General features: G+C 39.6%; 1 protein-coding gene across 1 annotated transcript; it reads left to right on the top strand.

Moving 5' to 3' along the window:
• The first annotated feature begins 692 nt into the window (after window positions 1-692).
• On the top strand, window positions 693-6,836 carry SRI (sorcin). Its single transcript, XM_088533576.1, has 8 exons — window positions 693-720; window positions 1,421-1,504; window positions 3,135-3,204; window positions 3,814-3,857; window positions 4,874-5,021; window positions 5,173-5,286; window positions 5,973-6,031; window positions 6,722-6,836. Exons 1-8 carry the CDS (start codon window positions 703-705, stop codon window positions 6,746-6,748), a joined length of 564 nt encoding a protein of 187 aa, XP_088389702.1. The 5' UTR covers window positions 693-702; the 3' UTR covers window positions 6,749-6,836.
• The last annotated feature ends 8,742 nt before the right edge of the window (window positions 6,837-15,578 follow it).

The following is a 15,578-nucleotide window of genomic DNA, read 5'->3' as shown; positions in this document are numbered from 1 at the left end:
AGCCCAACCCCCTGCTCCAGCAGGGACACCTAGAGCACGTGGCACAGGGTGGCATCCAGGCGGGTTTGGGAGATCTCCAGAGAAGGAGACTCCACAGCCTCTCTGGGCAGCCTGTTCCAGGCTCTGTCACCCTCACAGTAAAGAAGTTCTTCCTCATATGGAGGTGGAACTTCCAGTGTTTCGATGTATACCCATTACCCCTTGCCCTGTCACTGGCCACCACCAAGAGTTTGGCCCCAAATCTTAGCATTTGCATTCACTGACATTTATTTTCAGTTCTTCCACCCTTCAAGCATTTCAGCCCTGTACCCGTATTTTATTTTAACTGGGGGAGTCTCTTGCGCGGATATTACTCTATACGGCATACCGAGGTGCAGCACAGTGTATGTGTATGTACATATAGGGTACACGGCGCGTAGATTCACCCCGCTCAGCTGAACCACGCGACCTCCGCGGCCGCAGGCGACGGGCCCAACGCCCGGCCCGGCCCGGCGGGCGGTACCGGCGGGGAGGGCCGCCGCTCTGCGCAGCCGGGGGCGGTACCGGCCCGCGGCGAGGCCCGGGGCGCGGAAAGGCGGCGCTTTCGCTGCCGGCCGCCCCGCTCCGCCCTCCGCCCGCCCCCCGGCAGGCCTAGTTGTGGGCCGCGGGCGGGGGCCGCGCAGCACTGCGGGCGGCGACGTGCAGGTGGCGGAGCGGAGCGTCATGGCGTACCCGGGCCAGGCAGGTGTCGCTGACTGCAGGGCGGCGTGAGCGAGCGGGGCCGGAGCGCGGCGGCGGCGGGGCCGCCTCCCGAGCCCGCCGCGGCCTCAGGGGCAGCAGGGAGCGGGGAGCCGGGGCCAGGCTGCCGCCGTCCCGCCCGCCGGGCCCAGGAGCGGAGCGGAGCGGGGCGGCTCTCCCGGCGCCTGCCGGGCACCGCAGCCTTGCCCGAAAACAGACGTGAACTAAAACAAGCGGCGAGGCGCGCTCGGGCGCGAGGTGGCTGTGAGCGCGGCCCGGCTCGAGCGAGATGGGCTCGTGTCATTGCGCTGCTTTCTGTTAAGAATCAATACTGCGAAAAACGATCTTCCCCGGAGAGCTGTTTTGCTTTCGCTTTCTTGACCTGCACAGACGCTGCTGCAGGGCCTTAGAAGGAGGCTGTGCTGGGGCCCGTGCCCTAGGAGGCTGCAAAGTTGAGGGTTGCGGAGGTGCAGGTCGACCCGCTGCAATGTTTTACACCGATGTGCCTGAATTATAAAAGGTGGCTATACCAAGAGTGCGTTCTTTTTTTTTTTCAAATTTTTTTTTTTGGTTAATATGACTCTTAAATGCATGTATAAAACCACAAATTGATTCTTAAGTAGAAACATTACATTATTTATTTATATGGCAATTAACTGAATCATTTGTTTATATTTAATTCCTTTCTGCTTGATTTCTGCAGTATGGAGCAGCTCCAGGAGGACCAGCATTCCCAGGACAAGCCCAGGATCCCATGTATGCTTGCTTTAGTGCAGTAGCCGGGCTGGTAAGCTTTGTAAAGGTTCTTCACTTGTCCTGGGGAATGGTTTCCACCTTAGCTTGTGGGGAGAGGAGTGTCCAATGGCAGTAGTTAGGGAGAAATCTATTTTTCAAGTGGGTTTGTTTTACTTAGTCTTTCTACTAAAGTGCGCGCTTCTCTGTAGAAGAGGTAGAACGTTACTAGCAAACTAAGTACTTACTATAGGGGAACTGTATAGCTGCATTTTGGCTCAGTCCTTGGTTAGGGAATGCTGTCAGCTTTAGGAAAAAGAAGCCAGAAGCCTTCTGGAACCATCAGGTGTGGAGATGGCCTTGCTGTGAACAGGGAAGACAAGTAAGAAAGGCACCCTTATGTGCCCCTATAGGGGCACAATAAACTCACAGATGGAAAAGCAGTCTTCAATGATGCCAATATCTGTGCTTGCTTGTTAGGTAGGGTGGTTATTGTTTCAGAGGAGAGGGCATGCGCAGCTTCCGTTTTATCCTTCTTTCTTTTTTTCCTGTTCTTCACTGTATTTTAAGTTTCTATCTTGTAATTTTGTGCCAGGTATTTTTTCAGTGTGATTATGCATGTTCTAGGAATAAGTATTTCTTGAAGTGTCTTGCAAAGCTTATGAATAAATAGATTGGATTTATTGAGCTAGAGCTTCTGTCTCTGCCAGCAGCATACATTATTTATTGCACACTTCTAGGAAATACCCAAATCTAAAACTGTGCTTCTGGACCTGGTATCTGCATGTACATGTAACCACAACATAAAGGTTTAAATCCAATGGACGTAGCCGAGATTTAAATTAACAGTTTAGAAAGACTGCATTTATGTTCTATCCATTACTCTTTTGAATTAATTTGAATAAGGTTAAATTATACTTGAACTCTCTGTGAACTGAAGCTCATGTTGTGGGTGTGAGGAGTGACCTAGGGTTTGAACTCCGCCTTTGGCAGCTCATTCCTTCTGTGACTTGGCAATTGTTCTCCCTGACACAGAGAGGCGCTTTGCGAGGGAATCATTGCAAAATTGCATCTATCTCTATCTACATATATTTTCTCTTTCTTCCATTCAAAATTCTTTATTTTCTGCTTACATATCTTTGGGAATAGTAAGTTGCTATCCAAACAACCCTTTCTAAAATTTGTTGATCATATACCTGCTTCCCAAGGCAGAGTTGTGTGATCTGTGTTGTAGGTTTCCTGCTGTAGCATGAGATCCTAAACCTTTAATCTAAAGTGAAAGTAATACCTATTAACTTGAAATAGGTACTTTGAGCAGAGTCGAGTTTCTGTGGTAGATTTTTATGCCCTGGTTTCTGTGCACTTCATTTTCCAATAGATTCTACCTTTTTTATGTGATTAAAAAAGTTTAGAGTAGACGTGCTGCCAATCATGTTTGTTTTTGAGTGCATAGAATTGCATAAAGTTGCTAGATGTGAAAGCTAATGCATGTTGCAACCTATTGGCTAAAGAAACACTATTAGAGGTTATAAAGAGGCAATTTCAGCTGTACATCAGAGACAGGCAATCAGTTCTGTTTTAAAAGGATAACAGGTTTAATGCCACTGAAGAGGGAATGGGTACTGGCAATAAGCTAACTGGAAGAGGGGACTAAACTCTAGCTAATATGCCTTTGTTTTCAAAAGGATGGACAAATAGATGCTGAGGAGCTGCAGAGATGCCTGACTGAGTCAGGGCTTGTAGGAACATATAAACGTAAGTCAAAAAAACAACCCTCAGGAATGCTTATTCTTGTTACTGTAATTACTACCGTCTACTAAAAAAGTCTGTAGTTGTGCTTTCTGCAAACGTTTTTTTTTTGAAAAATGTTTTTTGTAAAGTGTGTGTAGCTTTGTTTTTTTAATAGAATGGTTTTCTTGATATGTGGACTACTCAAACGTAAAATGTGCATTTAGAGCTTCCCTTCTCTACCCGGGTCAGGTTGCCATTGCTGATCTGGGGAGCTGGAGAAGTGGTTTGTTTTGTAATAGACAGGCAGTTCTTTAAAGTGTTTCTGCAAGTAAAGCTGGTTTGTTCAAGTGATCTCTATGGTGAAACAAAAATAACCAGTTCCAATCGAAACCCCCAAACCTTCATGGATTAAGTTAAGAGCACATTAATTTTATTTAAAATTTCAGATTGTATGTTGTCAGTACTTTTGACAAGTCATGATTAGAAGCTTTTACTTGGATCAAAACATGGTATGGCTATATACAGTTGAAGCAAGTGTTTAGTATATTATATAAAATGTTTTAAGTTTTTATACAATTAAAATTGAAAATGAGTCATTTTTTAATACTGCTGTCATTTTTCTAATTCAAATAGCTTTCAACTTGGACACTTGCAGACTCATGATCTCAATGCTGGATGTATCCTTTACTACAAAATGTAAACATTTTTACATTACACGAACAAAGATAAGGGTATTCTGTTTGAAAGTAGGAAAATTCTTTGTAATTCCCATTCAGACTGTTAGTATATATGACTAACAGTCTGAATGGGAATTACAAAGAATATAATCAGGTGTGAATGTGAGCAACAAATTCCTTTCTTGCTCTGCTCAGAGGATGAAATAGTGATAATAATGACCTTTTATAACACGTGGTGAGTTTCTGAGTCGTGGGGACTGTTTCTCCATTGAACGTGTAAAGATTCAGCTCTGGCAGCTCAGAACTGAGGTTTGTGTGAATTGCTCATTGTGCTTTTAAAATAGGCCACCACTGTAGACGTCCTAATGAATTTAAGCATCTGTGCGAGGGCTGTATGTAACCCAAGGCCTCCTAAACTCTGTTCCTTGCCTGAATCAGGCACAGGGGCCTCAGGAGGTGGTTGGCAGTGGTGCCTGTGGAGGGTCTAGGGACCTAGTGTGAGCTTGGAAGCTTGGAAGACTTCTAGTTAAAATTTACATTGTAATGTTCAAATGGTTTTCTGTTTTAAAATAAACGAAGCTGCAAGGGCTGTGAGCAACCTGCATAGAATAACAGAAAAATATTAAGTTAGAATAGTATCAGTTATTAGGCACCTCTTCTGTTATCAGTAACATACATGTATATCAAGTAAACTGCACTACAGGGAGTGAAGAGAGCATAGCTAGCTAAGTTACATTCATAAGGAGCAAATAGCTTTATAGTGCTCCACTGAGGAAGAAGTGGAGAGAGAGTGATTTCTGTGGCCTTTGGTCAGAAATATTGTCTGTCTGTGCTGTGGGATGCTGTCTTATGTGAGAAGAAATAATAACAATATAATATAGATAATAGCCCCAGGGTATCTTGTTTCCCAGACTTTAAGAGTTCTGAACCATACATGATAAAAACACTAATTTCCATCAAACAGAAGTGTCTTTAATTTTGGACGCTAGGCAACTTTTTCTTAGCTTTGAAATCAGAGAGATATGTCTGGCTCGATGGGATTTAATGAGTTTAAAGAACTCTGGGCTGCGATCAATGGCTGGATGCAGCACTTCATGACTTTTGACAGAGACAGAAGTGGCACAGTGGATCGTCAAGAACTAGAGCAAGCCTTGAAAAGTATGGGTAAGTTGTGAGATTTTCTTCCTTTTAACACTGATGCTGACTCTCAGCCTCTCCCATCACCCAAGTCCTGCTGTAACTGTTCCATATGTCCAGTAAAAATTGTATGCTGCCACTTCAATATGGGCTTTTTTTTTTCTCCCTTTTCAAATAGGATTTCGACTGAGCCCGGTGGCAGTGACCGCGATCACAAGGCGATACAGCACCCACGGAAAGATCGCGTTCGACGATTACATCGCCTGCTGCGTCAGGCTCAGGGCCCTCACAGGTGTGTTGATTATGGCCTTTTTAGTGGTATTTCCATAATAGATTTTTGTGTAACAAAATCTGATTACTGAGGATTACTCAGCTTCCAGGTTCAGCTTTAACTCTTATGTAACACAAAATAGGTGTCTTCAATGAAGTCCACAGGCAGAACTGCTACAGTAATAGAACCTCATTATTTAAGTCCCCATGGAAAGGGAGACTTGAAATTAACATAGGATTTATTTCAGAGACTAGAAAATGTTTTCAAAATTGGGAAACAGTTTATTTACAAACAGTTTATTTACAGAACATAAAGGATGAGAGGGATGTTAAGGGTTAAATAGGAAGATGCGTTTGATAAATATGAAAATTAAGACCTGGAAATTAAGTCTGGGAATGAATTGTAATGTTCTTCATGAGGTATCATTCAAGTAATTCTGTTAGTTCCTTGCATCCGTTTTGCTCTGCCCTAATTCTACCTTTTGTTTTACTTTGGGATGAAATTCAAGTAGGTTGGGAAATTAGCATGAAATGGTTTGTAATTGTGAGGAGTAACAGAAACTATGGGCTAGTCTTCTGATTTTACAAAAGACAACTTGCAGTAGAGGTGTGTCTTAAATGGAAGTACAATACACTCTTTAAAAAAAAGAAAAGATTAAGTGTAATTCTTACTGATTTCTGTATTTGTTTTTAAATATATTTTTGCAGACTGTTTTAAAACAAGGGATGTATCTCAGCAAGGTTTTGTGAACTTCCAGTATGATGATGTAAGTAAACTTTTAAGAAATCTAAATTAAACTTTCAGGGCAAAACTGAGGGAAAACTGAAAACTAAAACTGAAGAAAAGCAGTAATGATTTCACTTTATGTTTGTATTCCCTACTGTTGTTGTCCTACCCAAGAGCCTGAAGATCCTGGTTTTGATTTCAATCATCTTTTCTTCTGGAGTTGAACTGGGTAGAAGAATTGGAGTCAAATCTTCTCTTGGAAAATTTTTACATGCTTTGCAGAGGTTTATTTAAATTTCACCATGCATTTTGCCCAGCCTTTAAGAATGTCTAGGGAGCTACACTGCTCTTCAGACTCAGCTTCTCCTGCACCCTCAGCCACACACGTGCCCGTGTGCTCACAGACAGGCACCTCTCCTAAGTGGCCCTTTGTGGAGGGAGAGGGGAATCCCAATCCATCAGGTGTGCAGGGCCTGGCTTCCTGACTGCACCTGAATGAGAAAAGGAGAACAGTAAGATCAAGTCATTCCTGGGTTTATTTGTCCTTATTAAGGAAGTGCTTTGTTTTATGTTAACTATTTGCTAATTTTCCTGTTTAGCTTTAGTGCATTGTTGCTTATGGACTGAACATCATTGCAAGAAGAGTAGTGACAACAAATATTTTAGGAGAAAAAGAAAAAACTTGCTTTGTACTATACATCTAATAGTTTGTTTTGTTTGTTTGTTTCAGTTCATACGGTGTGTAATGAGCATCTAAGTCAAAAGAAGCTTCACAAGGAGCCGTGGATGATCATGATTACCATTCCAGTTTGTCTTATGCCTTGCCAAAAGTTACCACAATTGTGTATCTTAATACTGTAACTTGCTTATTTTATAAATCAACTGAATGATGTGCTTGCCTATTAACTTCAGTAATGAATATGAACTAATAATGTACTGTCAGCTTTAACTTTCAACCTCTGATTATTAAAGATATTTTTATTTTACACAAAGTCTCTATCTATAACTCAATTTATGTAGACAGTAAACTTTTTCTGTATTGTATTTACTTCTAACTTGATATGATTCACAAAAACTAGTTCCTGGAGTGTAATTTAGCTTGTTTCTGACTTAAGCAGTGTCATGTGGATGATGATACATAAGATGATACATATTCTTTTGCCTTTGACAGTATAAGGCAGATGTACAAAAAGGAGTTACGTTTTGCAATCATTTTACTGTGATCTAGTAGATCACATAATTAGATTAAAATTGCTCGTTTTGACAGGTAGTCATTTTGGGGATGAAGTCAGTGGCACCAAGCATTTGTGTAAATAGGCCTTATTAAACCTTCTTTTAACTGCCTTTAGAGCAGGGATGTATAGAAACATAGCACAGAGCAAACATCTTGTTTACAGTGCTTTTAATCCACAAAAATCATCATTTTCCTTGTGTCTGTACATAAAACACTTTTAAATGCTTTTAAAAAACTATTCACTCAGTTTAATATATAAGTCCCTTTTAACTAGGAACATTGATCTTGTGAAAGTGCAGTTACATGTAAATTAGTATTTTCTTATCTGTTTAACAAGTGTTTTTTCTGACTTTCTACAAAGACTAAAATCCCCTTTGGTTAAACTTTTGTCCCTCTATTTCACATCACAGCGTGTAATTAACCTCCTCAGCACCTCCCATAAGGAGAACTACAGAGTAGCAACTCTTTGATCTCAGATTTTCCAAGGCGGGGGGTGGGAAAAATAAAAATACTTGCCTGCTTTTATTCCTATTATAAATTAATATTTTCTTTGCAAGGGAAGAATGACAGAGGGAACAACATAAATACAGAGAGTTAGTTGAAACTTTTTTTCCAATGAAATAAATTACTTGACTTTTGGTTAATTCTTACCACTTCTGCCTGCCACAGAGGAATGATACATGATTTTTGGCTAGCTTTTTCTCATGCAAAAACTGCCACCTTTGTGCTGTTAGAAGAATTATATGTTTAACATAGTGCTTTAGGGCACTTCTGGCAGGGGCCCACTGTTGAGTAGGAGCCTCAGCAAAAATAGAGTGTTTGTGAAAGCAAGAAGTAACTGGGTCACTAGACCAACACTGGAAATTAACCTCAGAGTGGAAAGCTTGCAGGAAGAGATGGTTTTTTAAGCCCTTGTCACCTCAGAATAGTTCAGAATCGTGGCCTGTAGTTTCTAGGCTATAAATACAAACTGAGCTGGTATAAAGAAGTATATGGTGCTTACTTCGGAGAACCAAACTCCTTTGTTAATGCTTTTAGTTTCATTTCAGAAGCTCCTTCCTTCAATTACAAAAAATGACTTTTCAAGGTGTGGACGAGGTGGTACTCCACATTCTGCCTCCTGTATACTGTTTTGTTGCATGCAAAGTTGGAAAATGGTCATTCAAGGTTCAGAAGAGTGTTTCTAACAAACATAACTGCAATCTAGATGCAGAGATTTAACTGAAGTAGACAGCAGTTCTGCTGTAGCTCAAAACTTATAGCTGAAAAACTAAGTAGTGCAGGAAAAGGCCATTCTTTCTGTAGGATTTTGATTAGACAGTCTTACACAAATGCAGTATTCGGTATCCTCACACCTTAAACATGAGACTCTTTACCATAACTAATTACCCACACAACTTTTATCTCATACCATGTTATGTTTCTAAACTACTGATGACTCTGCAAAGGAAAACATAACATGATAGCAAAACATAACATAACATTTCTGTGAGGGTAACAGCCAATAGTCTGAGGGCCGTGGAAATTCCACAGTGGAGAGGTACAAAGTTATGCTCTGCAGCATGAGGCATACTGATAAAACAATATGAGGGAGTAAAATTGTGCCTCTAAGTAAAAGCTTGGCCTGAAAACTGTGTTTAGCTTATCTGGATTGGAATTTAAATTTATTCAGTTTATTAAAATTCAGTTATCTGGTTTATTAATTCAGAGTTAGTTATTGTGGAAGCAGACAAGTACAACACATTGTTTCCCAGAACACAAAGTAGCTGAGGATTTTGTAGGACAATCACAATTTGTCCTTTTTTTTATATTTGCTTTTAAAGTGAGGGGATGTAACTAGTGTCTACAGCACTGAAAGAAGAGTAGAATAGTGCTGAGGACCAGTGACAAATACTCGTCCCCAAGCACAATTATTATTTTAGTGAGGACTAACTAGTGGGCCGCAAAAGGCTGCAAGAACAACTACTGTATGGCTCAACATCCTACCCCCACCTTCCATGAATCCTCTTGGAAACACTAAACAAAGAAGCCTTTAAAATAAAGGGCTCCAAAACCAGGAATGAATTTTAGTTAATCAAAGGAAGAGTTGCCTTTTGTTGTCCATAGGTATTTCAAAAACCATGGGCTTCCTAGGGACTGAGGGATGAGATCATCTTTCTTTTCTATATAAACTGAGGTATTGAATATGATCACCACTGATCGACTTCAGGCTTATGTTATCATATTACTTACTTAAAAAGAAAACTTGAAAACTGTGCAAAATCCACTTACTTATTAAGAGTGCATTCAGCAAGCAAGTTGATACAAGATGACACAGTCATCTCTAACTGCAAACTGAAGAGTAGCCCTTTTCCAAAGGTATACGGGTGACTGGTCTTGATTTCCATGCACTTTGGGAATAGATTTGCTGCTGCAGACTTGATCCTATGTGATGCTAGACTATAGTCTACAGGAATACATGTTTTGGTTCCTATTAGTAAGAAAAAGAACTCACTTTTCCAGGTTGCCCTCAGATGTACACACCTAAAGAACAATCATTTCATGTTGATAACAGTGGGAACTTAAGCCACAGTTTAAGGAGCTCATAGGACCATTTTCTGAATTCTTTTACTAGCCATTATCATTTTTTCCCACACATTTGGTGTCACTTTTTAAAGAGAACTTTAAAATAGGGTGTAGAACTGCTAAATGTAAAGACAGAGTTGCAAGAACAAAATACACACGAGTCTTTGTCATTGAAAGTCACTTTACTCATGTTACAATATGTTAGTAACATTGAAAACCACAGGCATTTGTATTAAATACTCTCATAGAAGTGGATACTGTGATGCTGTTATTAAAAGTGAGCAGGAATTTGGAACCCCAAATTACAATGATTTTATAAAAAGCAACGTTTTGTTTAGCTACATGAAAGCCAGATTCATTCACTTCAACAGCCCAATGCCTGTAATGTTTATGACAAAAATATCACACTCAAAGCTACAAAGTTGTAAATTGCAATGCTTCATTTTGGTGTTTGTCAAAATCTTTTATTTCTGTTATGTCACGTAGGAGCTTTTGAAGGGTTTTAACTAGCAAAGACAACAATATGCTGCAGATGGGTTGTTTTTGCTAACATTAGCCCAGTCGCAGTGGTGAAACAAGATTCTCCGTAATTTCCTTCAACATTTTACCAACAAGGGCTAGCATCAGTGAAAAAATTGGTAGCCTTTTCTTACAGCAACGCCCAAGATCAATATTAGCATCAGTGAAAAAATTGATAGCCTTTTCTTACAGCAACGCCCAAGATCAACATTAGCACAAAATGAAGCTGGCAGAGCCAATTGGTATTTACCACTCCAAAAGCTTTGCTGAAAGAACTGCTCATACTGTAAATAGTGGTTTTTTTCCAGCAGATTAAAAATTCAGTACTGCTTTGCTATTCTGAAAAAAATATTTTGCATTTATGCAGCAATAAAAATAAGTATTGTATTCTATATAAAACACTACATATTGTAATATATCTTTACCCTTAAGAAAAGAAATCAGGTTATATATTCACAGTTTGAGTATGTTCTGGACTGTATTTCCAAGCATAAAATATGCAGATTCTCTACACAGGCAGTGAGCAGGAGTTCTTGTACCAATAATCAAAATAAATCAGCATTTACTGTTATACAGAGCCTTACAATATTGCATGATTAGCTGCTAGCACCACTCTACTTAAAAGGTCAGTCAGGCCTATATACAGGAATTTCTAATTTGGTTGTAAAAATAGACTCTCCATGCTAAAGTTAGAATATATAAGGTCTTAAGGCCTCAAGTTATTCTTTTTTTTTTAACCAAAACTTTATTTATTTTTTAATCAGAGGAATACAGAAACAAACAGAAAAAAATAGCTTGTTGCTTTGAAATTTTATGCTTCAATAATTAAAAATAGTTTAAGACATCTTCCTTTAGAGAATGTGTTTCCAAGTGTTTTTCTCATTTTCCTCAATCTTCCTTATCTCATTCTGACTAATATTGTAATTATGGCCTGCAGATATAGCAGAGATTTTCTGAACAGTGTAAAGTTGGATCAGCTAAAGTGATTCTGCAGCTGGTGGAGATGATTTGATTCGAGAGGTTTACAACCACCAGACCTGGCTAGCTGAGCCCCTTCTAAAGGCAGGTGCAAAGTTCCTCAGTGTGAGCAACCAAACACCTTCCCATGCTCTGTGCTTATTTCACTGCTTGGTTTGGTTACTTGTCTCAGATACCATATTGATATTGACCAGTATAGTGGTTTTCGTTTGTTTGTTTCCTAAATAGCTGAAGAAAATAGTTGTGGAATGAGAAGATATGACCTGCTGGCTGTGAGAGCGACTTCTTTCCAAACCTTTACTTTATCTCAGCCATACTTGAGTTGCCAAAAACATTCTTCATTAACTAATTTGGAAAATATTCAGCTCAAAGGAGTTCTTCAGTGTAGATGGGCCAGCAGGTATTACCTGATTTCTTGGCATACTGTGAGAGTCCTTTTTATACTGCAACTATGTCTTCACAATCAGTTCACTGTTTTCTTCTTTCCTGATCTAGTAGCCTAACCGTTAGGAACGCTTCTCCATCATGCAATCCCGGGACAATAACCCGCACATACCTGTGCCATTCACTCACACTTGTCTTCAGGAAAAAGCCAGAAGAGAAGCCAAGTCCCATTCTGCCCAAGAGATGTCACAGGCTCTGGAAGCCATGCAAATAGATGGGCATCAGCAGTCAGGTGGACACCCTATTCCAGGCGGAAAAGATGGCTTCGGAGAGCAGAGTGCTCAAGCTCTTGGAAGAGGAGTGACCAACCTCACACCGTGGTTGCCAAGAGTGGCTTCAAAGAGATTGCTAGTGACATGAGCACTGAAATAGCTCAGTGGGAAAAATGGGTGATCTTGAGACTTGGAATAGGAGAAAAAGGAGGACATGGTACTGCTCTTAGGTTAAGAGACTTGGTGATTAAAGAGATTCATCCTTTGAAAAAGGCAGAGGATGAGAAAGACACAGAATGAATGAGGCACCAAATGCTGAACCACTCCAAACTGCAAATGAGCCATGGGGCTCTAGCCTATCACCCTAGCAAGCGCAAGAAATACATTTACAGTGCCATAAACAGCACTGGAAAAACCTTATCCAGGATGTCATGAGGAAAGGTTTCCACCTTTGCAGCATCTTCTCAGTTGCTTGTCCAACAAACCCACACAGCTCCTAGTGGATGTAACTATCCTTCATGGAAGCGATTCCCAGAGAGGAGGAGTGGACACGGAGATGGAAAGAAAAAGAAGAGAAGCTTGCCTGGTTTTAAGCTAGGGTTTGATAAGTTTGTTTAAAACAAACATAAACTTTAAAACAACAGGGGGCTCAGTGCAAGCCCTAAGAGCAAACCTGTCACCCTACCTGACTGCAGTCGCTCAGTTGTTTCACTTCACATCCTATTGGCAAGGGCAAACATCATGTATTCTCATAATCTGGCGGATCATTAACCACACTGTGTACATCCATGAGACTAAGCAGTGAAATGATTGCAAATTTGGTGAGAAGAATTTGCATACTTGTCAAAGCACACACAGCTATCCTTGGCCCTGGTTTTGGAAACACTCATTACATTTATGTTGACAGGACAATCCAGTTCATTTTAGATCAGCAATGGTGATTCACATGGATGCATATTAGCTGTTGACACAGTTTTTTTCCTTGTTTTAATTCTGGCTATATCAACCGTCATTTGATCGTTAGCACAATTAAAAGTATTCAACGAGTGCATCAGCTTAGCAGGTTCGAGATTTCATAAATCAGGAACAAAACTCTGAAATCATTTAGACGCAGCTATCTTTAAAGACATATGCCACATCTCAAATCACATAATTGGCAAGTAGTGACTTAGAAGTTCATAACTTATATAAAGATATGCTATATAGTAATGAACGACCTCTTTAAAAACTAAACTATTTATACTATAACAATAGTATAACAAATTTACATGTAAATTATCGATCACAACCATTTCTGGTATACTGCCTAAATATATTCATCAAAAGTTTACATCATGGATTACTGAAGTTCTTAACAAATCCAGACTAAGCAGGTAAACTTTACATTGTAAAATGATGGTATCACATTGCAGCATTATTATTTGAATATTATCTCTATTTTTTGTCTCCACCAGTTAATCTTATTAATTTTATTTTAAATTATACAAGATTCTCCTCCCACATGCTGAAATACATAACACTAACGCAAGTTAAGTATAGATCACCCTGTAAGCCCTACGCTAATAAGGACAACTACTGTAATGCAGTTACTGGTGATGTCCCCATTTAAGAGGTATCTACAACACAGCTGGCATGGACTAGCTCATTTATTACTGTGGGGAAAAAAAAAAAAATCAATGCCAGCAAATGAAAGTCTGAATGGGAGTGAGTCAGCATGACTGAACTACCTCCCTGGTGACACAAGCACATCATTTTAGCCTGGATGAGGTATTATGCGGCAATATTAAAATATTGCTATTGCCAGTGTAACTGTAACTACTGTGGTTAAACAAAAAAATATTTGCAATCTCTGGGGTTACTAATCTTGCAGGTGTCAAACACACTATATTTTAAAAGTAGAAAACCACAGAATATAACCACCAAACAACTCTTCTCTCTGACCTCCACCGACTCTAGAGGCTCATAGAGCTTTACAAGTACAGGCTTTATGCAACAACTTAATGTCTCCAAGTTACCAACGCAATGCAAAATCCCCTGCAGAACAGTTCTGCAAAAGACAAAGTTTCTTGATGTTCCCACTCTCTTGACCTCATCCAAGACAGTATTTACTTAACTGGAAGTTAGCGCTCACTAGTCACTGCATCTCGTCAATGTGGAAGTGCCTGTTAAAATTAACATATGCATGTAACTGTATCAACAAATGCTAGGGATGAATGCTACCAAAGCAAGAGAGAAGCTGTAAGTACATAGTACATTGAAAATACCATCAGGAACGTGTTTTCAAATCAAGGAGCTATGAACATGACACAAACGGCCAGTATGCTACACTCAGCTCTTGCTGCCAAATCTTGCTGCTTCTTGACAAAGGAAAAGGGAAGGGGAGGAATAAAAGATGGTGAACAGGAAATATCCACAAAAATTTAACATGATTATTCATAATTACATACTAATTTGTGTTCAAACAAAGTATCATAAAAGGCACATGATAAACAGTCTGGTTACTAAGGACAAGACATTAATACGGAAGGAAAAAATGGGTTCCAGGCGGGTTATCAGGTTAAATTTCCTAATTCGGGTGAACTGCTTGAGGGTCCAGTTCAAAGTCCACTGAAATCAATAAAAGATATATATTGACTTCAAATGATTATGGCTCAGGCCCTAATTTCATGAACTACACACTATCTTTAATCCAGCTACCTACATTCAAATTAAATCTTTGAAAAAATATTCTTCAGTGCTGACAAGATATTTACTCCTCACAAAAGTGCAGAATCTTCTCCTAAAGCAGTAAGAAGTGACAGGCTCCCTCCAGATGGCCTGTCTGCATACACTGTCCTCACTCATTTGTTTCTCCCTCAATACTTACCAGAACCTTGTGACTGTGAAGGAAATAATTTCAACTTCAAGGCCAATATTTCGTTCTAATCTAGCACAGTCTAATCATAAAATATAGTGCTTCTAAAAATCATACATACTTTACAGCTGCTGACATCTTTAAAAATTTCTTAATTTAACCTTATATATATTCAACTTTATTGAGAGACATAGAAGATAAAAAAAAAAAAAACAATTAAAAGGCTGCCAGTGTTGGGTGCACTTACTAAAGAAAATACATGAAAGAGGTAGAAGACTCCAGAAACACCTTGGATGCTCCTGTTATAATAATATCTAATTGTTCATACGGCTATTGGACAAGATATTCTACTGCACTTTACAGACACAGAAGTTTTATTCTGTAATGTTACTACCTGAGGCTATGAAATTGTTGCTTTTGGAGAGATGGAGAATTACAAACTGATTTAATATGGCCCGTTTTTCTTGCTGAACGAAAATTTTCTATCAAAAGACCACATTTATTTTATGATATCTTTTAGAAGTCTCAGGTATCAGGAATCTAAGAACAAGATCTCATTTGGCCCTTAACACATGGACCACTGGCAGCCAGACGATCACCGCCTGTCGAAGCACAAAACCAACATTTCCATGGTAAAGGCCATTTTGTTTCCATGATTTTTTGTGGGGGTGGAGAGGGCTAAGCTCACTTGTACTCAGTTTAAGGCCCAAACTGTAAAAGGGATTGCAGGGACAGGAAGCATAGTATTCTAATACATGGTAAAGGAGATTCTAGTAACAAA

Source organism: Tinamus guttatus, unplaced genomic scaffold (assembly GCF_059628265.1).
Source record: "Tinamus guttatus ecotype Peru unplaced genomic scaffold, ASM5962826v1 Tinamus_guttatus_pri_ptg000509l, whole genome shotgun sequence".
Lineage (NCBI taxonomy): Eukaryota > Metazoa > Chordata > Aves > Tinamiformes > Tinamidae > Tinamus > Tinamus guttatus.
This window is presented reverse-complemented; position numbering and strand designations above follow the sequence as displayed.